This window comes from Carettochelys insculpta, chromosome 10, assembly GCF_033958435.1.
Source record: "Carettochelys insculpta isolate YL-2023 chromosome 10, ASM3395843v1, whole genome shotgun sequence".
NCBI classification, from domain to species: domain Eukaryota; kingdom Metazoa; phylum Chordata; order Testudines; family Carettochelyidae; genus Carettochelys; species Carettochelys insculpta.
This window is the reverse complement of record NC_134146.1, coordinates 9,496,805-9,514,186: the sequence shown is the minus strand read 5'-3', so window position 1 is coordinate 9,514,186 and position 17,382 is coordinate 9,496,805. Positions and strand designations below refer to the sequence as shown.

The window sequence follows — 17,382 nt, the reverse complement described above, 5'->3', positions numbered from 1 at the left end:
GGACACATCTCGAAGAACCACCGTTACTACGGTGAGTAACCTTTCTTTCTTCTTCGAGTGTCCCCGTGGGTGCTCCAAATTAGGTGACTACTGTGGAAGTATAACATTGTATAAGTATAACGTTGTATAAGGGGACATGCTGGATACATTGTATATGAGAGGGCATGCCAAAACATGTTACAAAGTATCTGAGGGAGCACACGTAGGGACAGTTAGCTTTTGAATGGAGAAGCAATTAAGATGGAGCCAGCACGTCTAAGAAGCAGGCATCAGAATGGAAGGTGTGAAGGGCAATTAGTTAAGTTAACTGGAAGCTGTTAAAGGAGATTGTTAAGGGTGGCAGGTAATTGAAGATACGTGACTGGTCTCAGGGATCTCGAAGGGTGGTGACTAAAATCTTTTTCTTCTTTTGTCTGTAACTTCTCTGTAACTTGTTGTCCAAAAAAACTGTATAAATTAAGAGACACAAGCCCCACTCGGGGGGCTCACTTCTAAATGTATTAGCAGAGCGGCTTTGCTAATAAAACAGAGTGGTCTGATAAATTGTGAGTCTGAGTCAAACTTTGACACTACCCAGCAGTAACCCAAGATAGGAGGTGGGTAATCGGATCATGTACAGCTTGTTCCCGAGAGGACCGCTGTCAAGAGCTGGGTATCCTCTTGGAATACCCTGTGAAGGGCATAGTGCTTGGCAAAGGTGTCATAGGATGACCAGGTCGCCGCTCTGCAAATGTCCTTTAGCGCAACGCCCTCGAAAAAGGCTGTTGATGCCGCCACCGCCCTAGTGGAGTGAGCCCTGGGCGGGGCCAGTAAAGGAGTCTTCTTGAGTTTGTAGCACATTTTTATGCAGGATACGATGTGCTTCGAGATTCTCTGCGAAGAGAGACCTTCTCCTTTCAATTTGGGAGCAAGAGAGACCAGGAGTCTATCCGTTTTCCGGATGGGCTTGGTCCTGTCTATATAGAACGCCAGCGCCCTCCTCACGTCCAGGAGGTGTAGGCACGCCTCTTTGTGAGAGTTATGAGGCTTTGGATAAAACGAGGGTAAAACAATAGGTTCGTTAATATGAAACTCTGAAGAAACCTTAGGAACAAAGGCTGGATGCAGCCGTAGAGTCACCGCCTCCTTGGAAAAAACAGTGCAGGGTAGCGTTGCCATAACTGCCGCAAGCTCGCTCACCCTGCGAGCTGACGTGATTGCAAGAAGGAAGGTCGTCTTTATCGTAAGGAGGCGGCGGGAAACCGTGGCTAAAGGCTTGAACGGTGGTCCCGTTAGCGCATTAAGCACCGGGTCCAAGTTCCATGAAGGTGGAAGCGGTTTCCGAGGGGGGTATAGGTTTACCAACCCTTTGAGGAACCTGGTAACCATGGGATGGGTGAACACTGTGCGCCCAGCCTCTTCGTGTCTGAACGCTGAAATGGCGGCAAGGTGGACCTTTAACGATGATAGTGAGAGTCCTCCTCTCTTGAGGTCCAGTAAATACTCTAATATTACAGGTATAGGCACTGAAAGGGGGGCTAGCTGTTTGGTAGAACACCATGCCATGAAGCGAGTCCATTTCTGCTTGTAGGTCTTCCTGGTGGAAGTCCTCCTGCTACTTTCTAGGACTTGTTGCACTGCCTCCGTACAAGTGCTCTCTAGGGAGCTGAGCCATGGATTAACCACGCTTGTAGTCGCAGGCCTTGGGGGGGTGCGGATGCACTATGGACCCCTGGGATTGCGTGAGCAGATCTGGCGCCACCGGAAGGGGCATCGGTGGACGGTCCGACATGCGCAGGAGTAGGGGGAACCATTGCTGTCGATCCCACGTTGGGACTATCAGGATCATTCGGGCTCCTTCCCTCCTGGCTTTCTGCAAGACTTTGTGGATCAGCACTGTGGGAAGAAAAGCGTAAAGCAGGGGACCCCTCCAGGAGATCGCGAATGCGTCCCCCAGGGACCCCCGTCCCAGTCCTGCCCTAGAGCAGAATCGTGGGCACTTCTTGCTGTGTTGAGTGGCAAACAGGTCTATCTGGGGAAAGCCCCATGCGTGAAAAATCGGTCGTAGCAGATCGGGACGGATCTGCCACTTGTGCGTGAGTGCGAAACGCCTGCTCAGCTGGTCTGCCTTCACATTGTGAGTGCCTGGTAAGTACGAGGCTTTCAAGGTTATATTGTTGGCGATGCACCAGTTCCACAACTGGACTGCTTCTGCACATAAGGCACAGGACCGAGCTCCTCCTTGCCGATTTATATAAAACATGGTGGAGGTATTGTCTGTACTGATCCCGACTACTTTGCCTTGTATATGGTCTCGAAAGTGTCTGCAGGCGTTGAACACTGCTCTGAGCTCCAGTATATTTATGTGCAGTGACTGTTCCGTGGAGGACCACAGTCCTTGCGTCACCTCTTCGCCCATGTGTGCTCCCCACCCTATGTGGGAGGCATCTATAGTAAGAAAAACCGATATTTGTGGTTGGTGGAAGGGTACCCGTTAGCATGTTCTTGGGGTTTACCCACCATTGCAGGGATTTGCGCACCTCTGTTGTGGGCGACACCACCCTGTGAACGGTGTGTGCTGCCGGTTTGTATACGCTCGCCAGGCAGTGCTGCATGCTGCGCATGTGTAACCTGGCGTTCTGTACTACGAACGTCGCTGCTGCCATGTGGCCCAGCAGCTGTAAGCATGTCAGAACCGGCACCGTAGGGCTGAAGGTGATGACTTGCACGAGGGAGCCGATGGCCCGAAAGCGTGTCTCTGGTAGATACACTCTCGCTGTAATAGAATTTATGCGTACCCCTATGAACTCTATGTCCTGCGTGGGGTCTCTCTTTGATTTTGCCAGATTGATAACCAGGCCGAGCGAAGAGAACGTGCCTGCTGTGACGCGTATCATGCGTAGTACCTCTTCCTTCGAGGCCCCTTTGAGTATGCAGTTGTCCAGATACAGGAATATAAATACCCCGTCTGTGCAGGTAGGCTGACACCACTGCCAAGGTCTTGGTGAAGACTCTGGGGGCCGAGGAGAGGCCAAACGGTAGGACCTTGTATTGAAAATGTTCTTTGCCTACCATGAACCGGAGGAATCGTCGGTGAGCTGGATGGATAGTTATGTGAAAATACGTGTCTTGTAAGTCGAGGGCTGCGAACCAATCTCCATCGTCCAGTGCTGTAAGGATGGAGGTGATTGTGATCATCCGAAAGCGTTGCTTGCGCAGGTACCGGTTGAGGCCTCGAAGATCTAAGATGGGCCTCCAGCCTCCTGTCTTTTTCTCCGTGAGGAAGTACCTCGAGTAGAACCCTTTCCCTTGCAGTTGCTCTGGCACTCTTTCCACTGCCCCTATGAGCATGAGATGGTCTACCTCCTGCTTGAGCCTCGCTACGTGGGAGGCCTCCTGGAGGTGGGGCCTGGGTGGAGGTCGTGGCGGTGGGAGCGACTGGAACGGGATGGCATACCCCATGGCTATGATCTCCAGCACCCATTTGTCTGTGGTGATCCTTTGCCACTGGTCGTAAAATGGTTGGAGGCGATGGTGGAATAACAGCTTCGGATGACCTTGTGCGATGGTAGTGATGGCGCAGCCCTGGATCTGTGTGTCAAACTTGTGGCCTTTGGTCCTGCCCCGAGGACACACGGCTCTGTTGGGAACGTCGCCTGGGAGTTCTGTACTGCTGGTGCTGTTGATGTCGCCCTTGCTCGTAACCCCTGTGGTACTGGGGATGCTGTGGCTGGTACTGGTACCGTCTTTGTTGAGGGTAGTACTTTTACTTTCTGTATGGAGGGGTGTAAATCCCCAGGGTCCTAAGTGTGGCTCTTGAATCTTTACTGGAATGAAGGACCGAGTCAGTTGATTCAGCAAACAGCTTCTGCGTGTTGAAGGGAAGATCGACGATCTTTGCCTGCAGATCCCTCGGTATACCCGAAGTCTGGAGCCAAGACTCCCTTCGCATCACCTCTGCTGTAGCTATGGAGCGTGCTGCTGTGTCTGCAACATCCAGGGCGATCTGAACTCCCTTCCTCGAGGCCACGTAGCCTTCTTGCACGATGGCCTTGAGCACCGGTTTCTTGTCCTCTGGAAGCGAGTCCATGAGGGAGGTTAACCTAGTGTAGTTGTCGAAATTGTGGTTCGCTAGATGTGCTGCGTAATTTGCTATTCGCAACAGTAGTGTGGAGGAGGAGTAGACCTTTCTGCCGAACAGCTCTAGCTTCTTGGCATCTTTGTCTGTTCCCCCTATCTTGAATTGAGATGTCTTTGATCTTTGTTGCGACGACTCTACCACCAAGGAATTTGGTTGTGGGTGGCTGAACAGGAACTCCATGCCCTTTGCCGGCACGAAGTATTTCTTGTCCGCTCTCTTGTGGACAGGCGGAATAGTTGCAGGGGTCTGCCATATTGTAGTGGCGGACTCCAAGATTGCTTCGTCAAGCGGTATTGCTATTTTGGAGGAGGCCAGAGGTCTCAGATTTTTGAGGAGCTTATCGTGTTTCTCTTGCACCTCTGCTGTCTGGATGCCTTGCATGAAGGCCACCCTTTTAAACAGCTCTTGAAACTGTTTGAGATCATCCGGAGGATGGACGTCCCCCGGGGCCGTAGCCTCATCCGGGGAGGAGAGCAAGGAACCACTAGGATACGCCTCTCTGGACCCTTCTGGTTCCTGTTGGTGATGGTACATCCGCTCGCTGGAAGCTTGCGAGGGAAAATCTCAGGGTTCCATAACCAGTTCCCCCTGAGATACTTGAGTCTCTGTCCCTGTTCGCGATTGCCCTCGGGGATAAGGGACCGTCTGTGGGGATCTTTCCCTGGTAGAATGCTGGTGGTGTCTATGCCCCGCGTGATAGGGATGACCATGGCAGCATGGGCACTGTTCTTGGGAAGGTGACCCGGACCACTCCCTTGGTGCGTACCCCCTGCATCTGGGGGAGCGAGATCGTCGAGAGACATGGGACACTGGAGAGAGCGATTTGTGATAGTACTCCAGCGGCTCAAACCCCAAGAAGGGTGAGGGTGGTCCCAGTCAGGGCGAGGCTGGTTGTAAAAATGGAGACGGGGGCTCTGGGTAGGCTAGGGGGGGACCCCTGCCTTCTAGTTGGAGTCCGCAGCATGAGTGGAGGGCTGAGAGAAAGCAGCTCTGCAGCCCTGTCTGGAGAGGAGCTGCAGTGCCTTGTTTTCTGTGCAGCCTTCCCCCTCCCTTGAGGGGAGGGCTCCGCCCCCGACACGCAGGGGATCTCGGCCCCGTCCGCGCCGTGCTCGGCCCGCTCTTGGGCAGTGCCGTGCGGGCGGTGTCCTCCGGTGCCTGCAGGCTGCGTGCCTGTGCGCTCTGCACCGCCGGTTCCCCGGGGGTCAGTGCCGCTGCCTGAGGTGCCGCCGGTACCGGCACTTGTTTCGCTGCCGCCCTGCCTGCGGTGCGGGGCAGCTGTTTGATCATCGGAGGCTGAGCCGCCTCCACACGGCTCTCCGTGCCGCCGCCGATCAGCTGTTGCTACGGCTGGGGGCTGTGTGCAACTCCCGTCCCGCTCGCTGTTGCTGCCGGCAGGGATCAGGTTGGGGAGATTTTCCTCCGTTTTTGCGCTGATGGGGTGAGGGAGGCAGTTTTCCTTTCATGGGCCCCGGAGGGTCCCTCCTGCTGCGGCCGCTGCGGCATGTCTGGCTGGAGGGCCTTGTCGAATAGCAGCATTTTAAGCTGCATCTCCCTGTCCTTCCTTGCTCTGGCTGTTAATTTTACACAGAAGGAGCATTTCTGCGTGACATGGGACTCCCCAAGGCACCTTATACAGTGACTGTGCCCATCAGACGCTGGCATTGCCTCTTGGCAAGACTCACATTTCTTGAATCCTGAAGAGGACATTGTTGGTGAGTCTTTTAGTTGTTAATGGGGTACTTAGCACCTTCTCTGTGCTGTTTTCCCCCTCTCGGATAGCCTGCCGCGGCAGGAGGGCTAATGGCCCTAGGCTCCTGGCCTCCGGTGCTCCGCTTGTTACTAGGACTGGACTGAATTCCATCCCGCTTGTTGTTTCTTGTTTTTTTTTTTTGAAAACAACTACTGGCTAACTTAACAATAGACTAAGAACTTGAAAACTTTAAAGAAAACAGCTAAAAACCATTGAATATGCTAACTTGGCTGTAGCCTAGTTGGATTCCGTCTGCAGCCGATGGCGGTTAAGAGGAGCTGGCGGGGACTGGATCGTGCACGTGGCCAGGAGCGCTCAAGGGAGCGGCGCGCACAGGCGCATGCGCAGTCCGGCAGAAACTGCTTGGAAGAACCGATCTGCGGCGCCGGGCGAGCCCGACACCTAATGTGGAGCACCCACGGGGACACTCGAAGAAGAACGTGCAGTTCGGTGGAGTTATGGCCATTGTGTCCTCAGGGTCTTTGGCGCCATTGCCATAACCAGAGGGCTGCTGGTGTGTGTGTCCAATGACCACAGCAGAGGTCCCCCAAAGACCACAGACCAGGCCAGCACTGTAGGCACCCAGCCAAGGTGTAGCATCAAGACATCTGTTGTTTGTGCCCAGTACAGTACCAGTGCGTATGTACCTGCCTCGGTCACGCAAAGACACTCTCCGCAAGGCATCACGTTCTATACAGATACAAAGCACACCTGACTGCTGACATTGTCAGGTTGGCACCCATCTCCCTGCCCCTGGACCAATTACCAATGCGTGTTCTGTAGCCTCTGCCCTGTCTGAGCCAAGTTCTGTCAGCAGAGGCCTGCCTCTTGCTCACAGCTTAGCTTTGCTTTGAGCCATGTTTTGTCCCACCTCAAACCAGGCCTGTGGTGTATGGGCTCAGGCCTTCATCTTGCTACTTGCTGCACCACTCCAGGCTGCTGAGCTGCCTCTGGATGGGACAGCCCTAACCCCAACCAGCCATTTCTAGAGCTGATGCCCTGAAAGGCCTGCATCTTTCCAAAGCCACTCTCACCCCTTGGGGTGGCAGCAGCCTCCTCTGATGAGTTGGCCCCAGTTGGGCCAGCTCCAAACTCTCCCCTTCCAGAGCAGTCCATACACAAAAGCCAGGGAATCAAGCCCCAACCAGTGGTCCCTTCCTAATGGAAAGTCCCTGCAAGGCAGAGGTCCCTCCTCTTGCCTGGTCTGCTCCAAGTGGGCTGTTCTGCTCCCTTTTAAATCTCCCCTGCTCTGTGTATCTCCTGAAGGGGTGCTGGGGTGGGGCTGGCGGAGGCTACAGCAGTCCTCAACATCTCATACTACCGCAGCCTGAGGGCAGGCGTTTGGAAAGACCTTCACTGGGGGTTTATTTCCTGTGAATGTGTTTACACACATGTCCAGCAGCAGGGTGAAGTTCTGACACCCCTTGGAAAGGCTTTAGCTGAAACATTCCTAGCAGATTAATAAGTGAAATTGGTACGCTGATAGTTTTGAGACCTGGAAGACTTGAGGCACCAAATGAACAATTCTCATGTATGCTAAGAACCTTACCGTAAATGAAAATAGACAGTGGCAGGCTCGTCTTCTGAACTACAAGATGAGCTGAGAATTTTTACAGATCTTCAAGAAACCTGAACAAATAATCTGCTCAAAACCAGTCTGATCTCTTCTCGTTCAACTTTCACTCGTAAGAACATAAGTCAGCCGTTTGCATGGGCACATCAGGGATACACTTTTTTGCTTAACTCCTGTATATCTCTTTCAAAGTAATGAAAGCTTCACATGAAACCACAGAAAGCCTCAAAGGCAAAAACTACCTTTTGCTTTGGCTAAGATTAAGAGCTAACTGGTTTTCTGCAGCACCAGCAAAAGATAAAATTCCCGTTTTGCTTCAGGCACAAAGGAATTTCTTTTTGCACCAATGTTTTGTGACACATGCACAGTGCATGCTGCAGGACAGTTTAACAAAACAGTATTTGCGTGACACGAAGTCACAACGTCATCACAACTAATAAAAGAATTTATTGTAAACATACGTATATTACACAACTATACAATATAATACAGAAAGTGAAGGAGTTAAGCACTCAACAGTTCAAATATGCACAATGTTTGTATGCAGATCTTTGACTGACATTAAGCCTTTTTAAAAAGCCACAGAGCACAAAGAAGAATATTCAGAAATATTCCAATGTGGGTTGCCAATTTTTATTGCCTCCCCCCTTGCTGCTGCAGGACGTAGCATAGCTGTCTTCCATTCAAGTCTGATGGAACAGCTTGTCTTCTCGTGAACTGTCCCTACCACCGCTCTTCAAATTCAAAAGATCCTTTTGCAAAAGTGCCCTCCATCTTGAGGGCTAAACCATTATTCGCAGCTGTTGTTGGGTTTAATGGATAGGTTGTTCTGAGGAAACTGCATGTTGATTATTCTCCTAAGGGTAACTACATCAACCTGGCTTGCTTAGCAATGAATCAAGAGCCTCAATCATTGATGCTCCTTCAGATGACTACAGAAAGATGTCTTGGTTCAGGATCCTTTTTACAACTAAACTTGTAAACACTTCATTCTCCAACACTACAGAAAAATCATGTGGCACAAGCAGTCGGGGCCAGATTTTGACGAGCAGGGGCCCCAGGATGGGTTCCCTGTGTTGTGTCCACAGGAGCTGCTGGCAGTTCAGCACTTTGAAAACCAGGCAACTGGTGAATAATTTAGCAGTAGGGATGGAAGTGCACGCCCTTCAGAGTACCTGTGGACTGGCTGCCCCACTGGCTCTGTGGTCCCATTCCCAGCTGCATAACATCATCTCCTCTGTAGCCAGCAATCACAACCTCAAGGATAAGAGGCTGCCAGGCCCCAACAGCACTTTGGGAAGTTACCACTGGGCTTGACATTCTTCTCCCCTCCCAGAACCGGCCCATTATTCTATCAAGAATTGCCGCAGCCAAAGTACTGCAGACTACTGTCAGTTTGAAAGCTAGAGCAGGAGGCGGATTGTGCAGCTGTTCCTCAAGCCAACGAGCAAGCTCTTGCAAGCCATCTTGTTGGGTGCCCAACAGCGTGAGCAAAAATGTCACGGAAGGGACCCAGAGTTCCACGCGCCCAGTCCAATGCCATCAACGTTCTTCACCTCAGAGCCCAATTCAAATGCCCTCTCACCAGTCCCGTTTCCAGTGCTAAGGGTCAAGCCAAGTAGTACTGCACTCCAGCCCGTGTACTTTTAATGGGGTTATCTGCAGACGAAGGTGGGCCCCCAGTGCCGAGTCTGGCCTGAGGACGACATTGTCAAGGGTCTATAGTTTAAAAACTGATTTAATTTTATTCACCCTGGTTTGTAACCGCTCCTTGAACGCCTGAAACCACTACTGAGCCGAACCACGCTCCCTGGCGCATTCACAAAGTTGTGGTTAACCGCAGAGCTCCCAGCATCAAGTTTATTAATTTTTCTAGTGAACAACCACACACAGATATTGGTTTTGAAACACACTCGGGTCCCCAACAAAATAAGCCCATATAGCCTTTTGAAAGTGCTGCACAAAGATCAGTTAATTAAGCCTCCGAACACCCTATGAGGTAGGTATGTATTCCCAACTTTACGCAGGAGAAAACTGAGGCACTGAGCAGCACAGCTACTTCCTCCAGGCCAGGCAGCAAATCAGTGACCTAAATGGGATGAGAACTCGGGAGTCCCCTGGGTTTCAGGCCCTCATTTAACCTGTTCCATGGCACTGCCTCAAAGAGACAAGGACTTAGAAAGCCTGATAAAGTCACAGTCTAATGTTGGATCCCTCAACCACGAAAGCATCTTTACAATATTGCCAAATGCACCCAGGATTTTTGCATCCCCAGTGGGACCTTCTCACATGAACTGGCATTCACAGGGCTGCAGGTCTTCCCTTCCAATGTGGCACTGACAAGAAGAATATGGCAATACCTAATTCATGCCAGTGGTGACACTGGAATGAGAGATTCTACCCACAGCCATGATATCAGATGCTCCCATGCCCCAAAATACTTCTTTTCCCCTGGGCATCTTTCTGCTACGCATGGCTCAAACCAAAGCTGTCAGTTCTTCACAATGCACGCTTATCACCAGTCAATGTTCTCCAAACATTTACACAAGCATTACAGAGCTACTGGCTTGGTCTTCCGCTCAGTAATCAGGATTATTCCAGTTAGAGCCCTGCAAATCTGTGGAGATCCACTTTATACCTGCATCTGTGGGATGTTTTTGCAGATCGTGGATGGATGTGGATCCAAATTTTATAGCTAAAGCTCAGGAAGTCCACGGATATACCCTTTATATTTGCTGATCGTTTTGGGGATGGGATGCAGATACACATTTTGGTATCTCTGCCGGGCTTTACTTCCAGCAGCCAAGATCACCACTTACTATGCAAGCAAAGGATCTCAGCCAACTAATGCCCAGAAATCTTTTCAGAAGTCTGTGAATTGAACCAACCTTTCCCCTCAGCCCCCCTCCCGCCCCAGATTCACTATACTTTTCCCCTCATTCAAATCACAGGCTCAGTGAGTCTCTTTAAATATGACCTTAGTGATTCATCTTGGCCATACGCCCCACTGTCTCTCACAGGGCTCTCTGAGATGCTCGTTCAGTCCCCATAAGGGAAGGAGATATGTGTTATTTGCAGCTGGCGGTACATGGCAGGTCCTGCTGTGTAACAGGAGCCATGCGCATGGTGTTCAAGTGTATCTGTACAAGCCACTCACCAAACAACCCAACTTCAAGCCACCTGTCACTTTGCCGGTGTCCCTGATGCCTTCAGCAGTCTCCAGTGGTCCCCCAGCTCACAGCAAAACCTGCAAAGGTGTGTGGCTTGCCTCAAAAGGACCTGATGTGCGAAAGACTCATTTCCATCTTAAAAATGCACCACTTCAGCCAGCCATCAGTTGGATGAGGCTATTTTGCCACCAAAATCTTTCTTAGCCAGCAACTGACCATCTACTGAGTTAGTAAGGAACACTGCACTCCAACAGCTTGATTTGGAACGGAGCATCGTTTTGTTGCATTAAGGTGCATTTTTAATTGCAGGTAACAATCTAGTAGCCCAACTTTATAAAACATATATACTAGCGTCCTACAGAGACAGTGGAATTGTCATTAAATACTTCAGTCTTCAGTCCATTGTTGCTACAGCACCTTCGGTTTATTTCACTGCTCCTCATTCAATATCCTCATATGTTTGTTCGTGAGGAAATCAAGATAAGGAATATTGCAGATGGCTTGGTGAATATTCATCACTGTGATCTCTCTTGGAATCCTGCAGAGGAGTCAAAGAAACTATTACAAAACACAAAAAGCCAAGTCTCTCTGATGTGCCAGGCCAATACATTTATTAATGAGGGGGAAAGGGAGTGGGCTAAAAAAGGATAATATTACAGCTACAAAGAAAAGAAAGATTAAATCCTATAGCACAAAATGGACACTATCAGAAAGTTTGGAGGAATATTCCTTGGGCACAAGTATGAAAATGAAAGCGAAGTGCTAAAGTATCTGTTGTGTGGAACATGCAGTATGTTAACCGAACCATTTGCTTGCACATATTAAGCACTGAAGTTTTTCTTTTTCAGTTTTGGAGTCTGCTAGACTTCCAGATGACAAGGTGAAGTGCTCCTGAGATCAACTGATCAAAGGAGAGTAGGGTTTGGATCAGGCACTGCTGTAAGAAATACTTGGTTCCCATGTTATCAAGTAGGCTACTGGAAATTTGTCAGGACACTGGCAGATCATTTGCAGATCAACTTATATTGATCAAGAAGGAGGGTCTTCCACATCCATGCCAGAACTCTGAGATAAGCAACCGCCCCTTTAATTTTGATCTGCAAGTTCTTGCTGGCTCCTTACTTGGCTCAATGGCAAAATGCAGCACTTCCCTAATTCTCACTCCCTGAGTGTTGACAAACAAGCTGCTTCTCTGGAAAACTCAAGCCCCTGCCAACCCAGGGACCAAAACTGCAAATGTTTGTAAAACTGAAGTGCTTTGGTTGGAAATACTGAGCAGCACTTGAAGCAGAACATTTAGTGACCGATAACTTTACATCATGAGGTGTACCGGCGTCATTATAGGAAGTTAGTATTCAAGCCAGCAAAGGAATTACTTTTGCTCAGCAATTCTTGTAGTAATGAACTGTTTAAAAATTTGTTTTATTAACATGGGTAACAGACATCCTGCAAATCCCAAAAGAGAGTATGCTGTAAGATGAAGGGAAACATAAGCAGAAAAACTACTGACATCAAGGATGATGATATATTTGATGCCTATTTTGCTTCGGCCTAAAGAAGATAACAGTGACCTGTTACTCAACACAATATTAACACCACAGGCAAAGGAATTCATGCCAAAATAGGAAAGGAACAGAACAGTTTAAATAATATTTAGATAAAAGTTAGCTGTAGTCAAGTCAGCAGGGCCTAAAAAAATTAATCCAGTGTTCTTAAGGAACCAGCCAAAACAATCCTGGAACCATTAGCAATGATCTCCTAGAACTCGTGGAGGATGGGTGAGGTCCCCAAGGACTGGAGAAGGACAAACACTGGTCCCTTTTTTAAGGATAAGCAGAGGGGAGTTACAGACCAGTCCACCAAACTTCAACCTGGGAAGACACTGGACTCAACTATTAAATAATTTGTGAGCACCTAGAATGTAACAGGGTTTTAAGGAATAGCCAACATGCATTTGTCAAGAACAAATCATACCAAATCCACCTAATTTCTTTCTGTGACAGGGTTACTGGCTTAGTGACTGGTGGAAGCAGTAGATGTGCTGTATCTTGATTTCCGAAAGTCTTTTGTCATAGTTTAACATGACATTCTTACAAGAAAACTGGGGTAATATGGTCAAAATAAAATTACTGTAATGTGGTCCAATTCTGGGCTCCACACTTCAGGAAAGATTTGGAGTAAATGGATAGAGTCCAGAGGAAAGTAACAAGAACTGGTGATGATTTAGAAAACCTGACTTTCGATGAAATTAAAAAAAACCAACAAACCAAAATTAATCAACTTTAGCCTGGAGACTGCAGGGAAGCTTGATAACAGCTTTCAAATATGTTAAAGGCTCTTATACAGAGGATGGTGATCAAATATCCACTGAAGGTAGGACAAGTAGTAATGGGAATAATCTGCAGCCAGGAACAACTCCCTAACTGTGAGGGTAGTTCAGCTCTGAAACAGGCTTTCAAGGGCAGCTGTTGGATCCTCATCATTGGAGGTTTCCAAGAACAGGCTGAACAAACACGGGTCAGGGATGGCCTAGGCTTGCTTAGTCCTGCCACAGCGCCAGGTCCTAGACTTAATGACAAGATCCCTTCCAGTTCTACATTTCCAGGATTCTACATACTGAGGGTTTAACAACTGCTTAAGTAACACTTCTATGTAAATGGCATAAATGATAAAAGCAAGGCCAGTCACCGTACCTGTTGTGAGGCGCTGTCTGGTACCCAACAGCCAGTGCTTGCCTCAGGATATCATTCACAAGTTGTTCAGTCGCCTAAGACAAAGGTGGTGTAAGGGGATGACATGTAAAAAAACACACTAAGCAATAGATTTCCTTTTCAATCTGACTTCACTTTCATAAATAAGCAGCAGCTCAGTCAAAGGCTTGTTTTGTTTTTTTTTAAATTCGCAATTAGTGAGCTATTATATAATGGTTCAGTCAATCAACTGGAAACTATCTACAACCTGGAAAAATTTCTGCTCTCCTAAGATTAGCAAAAAGTGTAGCTAAAAATTATTTGTATGAGTCCTAATACAAAATCACTAAGACTCCCCAATTTCAAGTTGCTAAAGAGGTTTGGTGATAAATAACATTCTTTGCTTTATCTGAACTTGCAAATGACAGGCATGGATATCACAGTCCCACATGAGGGAGATCTACTACTCGTTTCAGGTGTTCATCAGGCTCACAGCAAAGGCAATGCAGCCAGAAAGGGAACGGTAATACTTTAGGGAAAATATTTAACCCTTTTCAAACACTACCCATAAACATCTCTAGCAGGTAGGTAGATACCTTATTTCTACCAATGAGGAATGTGATTTACTCAAAGTTATGGAATGATCTAGTGTCAGAATAATTATCAGAGGATGAAACTTCAGGTGTTTCTAGATCACAGGACTGTCTTCAGCCCAGCGGGTAACAGGAGATTTTCAAAATGCATACACTCACTCTCACCCATCCACCCGCACACAGACTGAACACTTGATTCAGTGCAAGTCTTCTGAACTGGTTATTATTTTATATTCCTGGGTCAAATACAATTACAGAAATGTAATCGCTGTCAGATAATAGCTTACCTTTAAAACCATATCTTCTATTACTGATGCATAAATATTCTTATGTAGCTCAACAGGCTGAAAAGAAATCCCTATCTATAAAATGAGAGAAAGTAATTTTTAAATTGATAGATTACTGCATCAAGTAGAGCCACCAATAATGGGTAGTGCATTGTTATGGAAGAATTGTCAGGGAACCAGGTGCTTCAGGTGTACTCAGTTACAATGAAAACTCAAACAAGCACTGCAAAGTTTCAGTACAGCATAACTTCCAGGGTTAGATTTGAAAGAATATCCAGTGCAGATGAAACCTGATGATACCAAGGGGCTGCGTGAACATCTCAAAACACAGAATAAGTTATAGAATTTTTAATTCCCCCCTCGCCCCCAATACTTCAATAAAGAGATTAACTGTACAAATTTAACAGTTTCATGTCCTGCCCCAGCTGTGAAAACGGAATCTGATTAAACAGTTCTGCTCCAGTCCCCAGCGCCCTGCCTTTTGTGCTAGCCATGACCTGCATGTGGGATGCATATGGAGCTCTGCTTAGACACGAGCATGAAGGACAAACTTTACCCTCCCCCCTCTAGCTGACGGGACTGGAAAGGGAAAAGGTCTCTTTTCTCCCCCAGCTGCTACACAGCAGGTCAATCCTTTCTCCACAATCTGCTACCATGAAGAAATACATCACTCACTCTTCATCAGTAAGCAGCACAGCATCCATCTGGGCAACACAGCCTATTATCAACCTAAGATGATAATTAGCTCGGTGAAGCCTGTTTCATTACCTCCTGCGCCATGTCTCTCACAAACTCTGAGCCAGGCATGGAGGCCAAGTAGAACTTCATCTCCTCTTGTTTCTCCTCTTGTTCCTTCTTAATATTTATCTTCAGTGGCTCAGTACAGCTGAGGATATCCACTTCTTCCTCATTCTCTGGTTCTTGTTTCAGGAACTGCTGCAGCTCCTCCAGCTTGCAGCAGAGTTCTTCGCCACTGGTGTAAGACGATGGGCACTCTAAAAGAGAAGCATTCAGTCTTATGCAGTTATGCAGGGTGTGATGAGAAGAGCCCTTAAAAATGGATGCATGCCTGAAGCCCAGAGAGAAAAAAAATCAGGTAAGTAAAGGGCATGCGCTGGTATATCCCACGTCAGCGCGCAAGGCTGAAGAAAGAACAAGTACTGCCCAAAAGTTGCCTCTTCAATGACACCCAGAACCAGGCTTGTGTGGACTTAGAGTTCTACAAAAGAACTGCTGGAAGACAAAGTCTGACACACTAGTACATATGCCTGTCACTGCAGTGAGAAATGGAAATGCCGCACTGCTCTGGATACTAGTCATGTTGTTAAATATAAGGATCTAATTTAGAAAAGGTAATTAATCAGAGAGGCAGATTCTCAGTTTGCGTAAGTGTGCAAAATTCTATTGTGTCTGTATGAGACTCTACCCACAGCCCAGCCAAGAGATGACGGTCGCTTTTGCACCTTCTCATTACCATGCCTCCAAACTGGCCAGTCTCCTTCCAGCATGTATAGCAAACCCTCGATTTCAGGGACTAATAGTGGGGAAGGGGCATCCATTAATGTCGAATGCCCATTAAATCCCAATCTGCAGGACAGGAGACACTTTGCTGCAGTGGCCCTGGCGGCTCCTTTGGCCCTGGCAACCCCCAGCGATCTTGGCAGTCCCAGCCACTGCAGCAGCCCTGGCCCCTCCTCCAGCAGTGGCAGCTCCAGTGTGTCTGGTGAGTCACTGGCATTTACTGGGGGGTAGGCTGTCAGACAGTGTTCATGATTTCCGAAGTCTGTTCAACTGGGGTCTGTTAAATCGAGGGTTCACCTCACAGTCAGTCATTTGAAAAGACTGAATTTCTGACCTTCCCCTTCCTACTCAGACCCCTTCCTGCCCTACAGGACTGCTCACAGCTCAATACTGCTTTGATTTTTATCTGAAGAAACTGGTCTTCGCACACAGTGCCACAACTGTCCCTTTCAGGTGGGTAAAATCCATTTCTTCGTTCCATTATTTAATCCCCTGGCCCTTCCACCTCTTAAAAGCCAGGCACTTGCAGTAAACCCTCAGAAACTTGTCATGTGAACTGCAGAACAGACATTTGCTGAAAGCAAGAAGACATCTAAATTCTGCTCATCTACACTGGGAGCTAACAAAAAAACAAAAACAAAAACCTCATCATAGGATTGTGGGAAGCAAAACCAAGCACAACACATTTCTTACCAGGAGCATGGATTTTACAAAACATTAAGCTGTAGATGCCAAAGCTGGCTCAGCTGTGGCCTGTTGCAGGGCAAGGAAGCTTTGCAGGAGAGTCAGAGGGAGTTGACTAGAATGGCATAACGAACTCTTATTAGCTCCATGAACATTACTGATGAGCAAAGGCAGGAACCACAGCACAAGCATTTTACATGACTGAGATTGGGGGGGGGGGGGGGGGGAAGGGTAGATTCTGCAACGGCCATGGACCTGCTCTGCAGCAAATGATGAATACCATACGCTGACCTAGTTATTGGGATGTTTACTGTATGTGTTTATTGTTTTGGCTGAACAGAAGGCTGTAAGGAACAACAAATGAGCATTGCTGAAGAGCAGTCCCCTCCACAAATGCTTAAGGATTGTTACAAGCTCTGAGGAGTCTGGCTTGACTTCTTCCTGGGCCTACCAAACAGGTTTTGCCAAGCAGGGCCAAAGCCTTGGAGCTGACATGTGGACAGGAACTCTGGCTGGACTAAAAGGGACTCACTCCCAAGAGAAGAAAGAGATGCTGAAGAACTGTTCTGGGGGACTTGACTGACATGCAGGACCTGTAGGAGTGTCCACAGAAGTCAGGCCTGCCCATGCTATCATCGGGGCGGGGGGCGGATGAGGTAAGATGAACACGTATAGGCTCCGAACACCCTCTAATGCTTTCTCCCACCGCTAAAATAAACCAATCTGCTGGTTCTGAGAAGGCAGTTCTGGTCTACTGGTCACAGACTCCAGAAGGGAAGAAACCAGGTGTCTGATCTCTGTTGGACTGTCAGGGAAATGTGGCTGATATTCAGGTTACTGTACCTCAGGGCCAGGGCTGAGGGTGGGAGAACTGCAGAAATCCACCCTAGTGGCAGAGGCCTGACACTGGGGAGGGGCTGCATTCAGAGTCCAGGAACAGGACATTCATGGCAGCTGGTATTCTGTCTTGACAGGATCTGTGGTGTAAACTCCT

At 48.3% G+C, this 17,382-nt stretch overlaps 1 protein-coding gene across 3 annotated transcripts in view; it reads right to left on the bottom strand.

Annotated features, from left to right (window-relative positions):
* Positions 1 to 10,361: 10,361 nt before the first annotated feature.
* YEATS2 (YEATS domain containing 2) overlaps positions 10,362 to 17,382 on the bottom strand; it is a 73,491-nt gene continuing 66,470 nt past the window's right edge. For all 3 annotated transcript variants that reach the window (XM_075003611.1, XM_075003612.1, XM_075003613.1), the window contains 4 exons: positions 14,952 to 15,178; positions 14,184 to 14,258; positions 13,307 to 13,380; positions 10,362 to 11,151 (listed from right to left, as the gene is read on the bottom strand). In XM_075003611.1, coding sequence (XP_074859712.1) covers positions 11,043 to 11,151; positions 13,307 to 13,380; positions 14,184 to 14,258; positions 14,952 to 15,178 — 485 coding nt within the window. In that variant the 3' untranslated portion in view covers positions 10,362 to 11,042. The remainder of the gene's footprint in view (positions 11,152 to 13,306; positions 13,381 to 14,183; positions 14,259 to 14,951; positions 15,179 to 17,382) is intronic.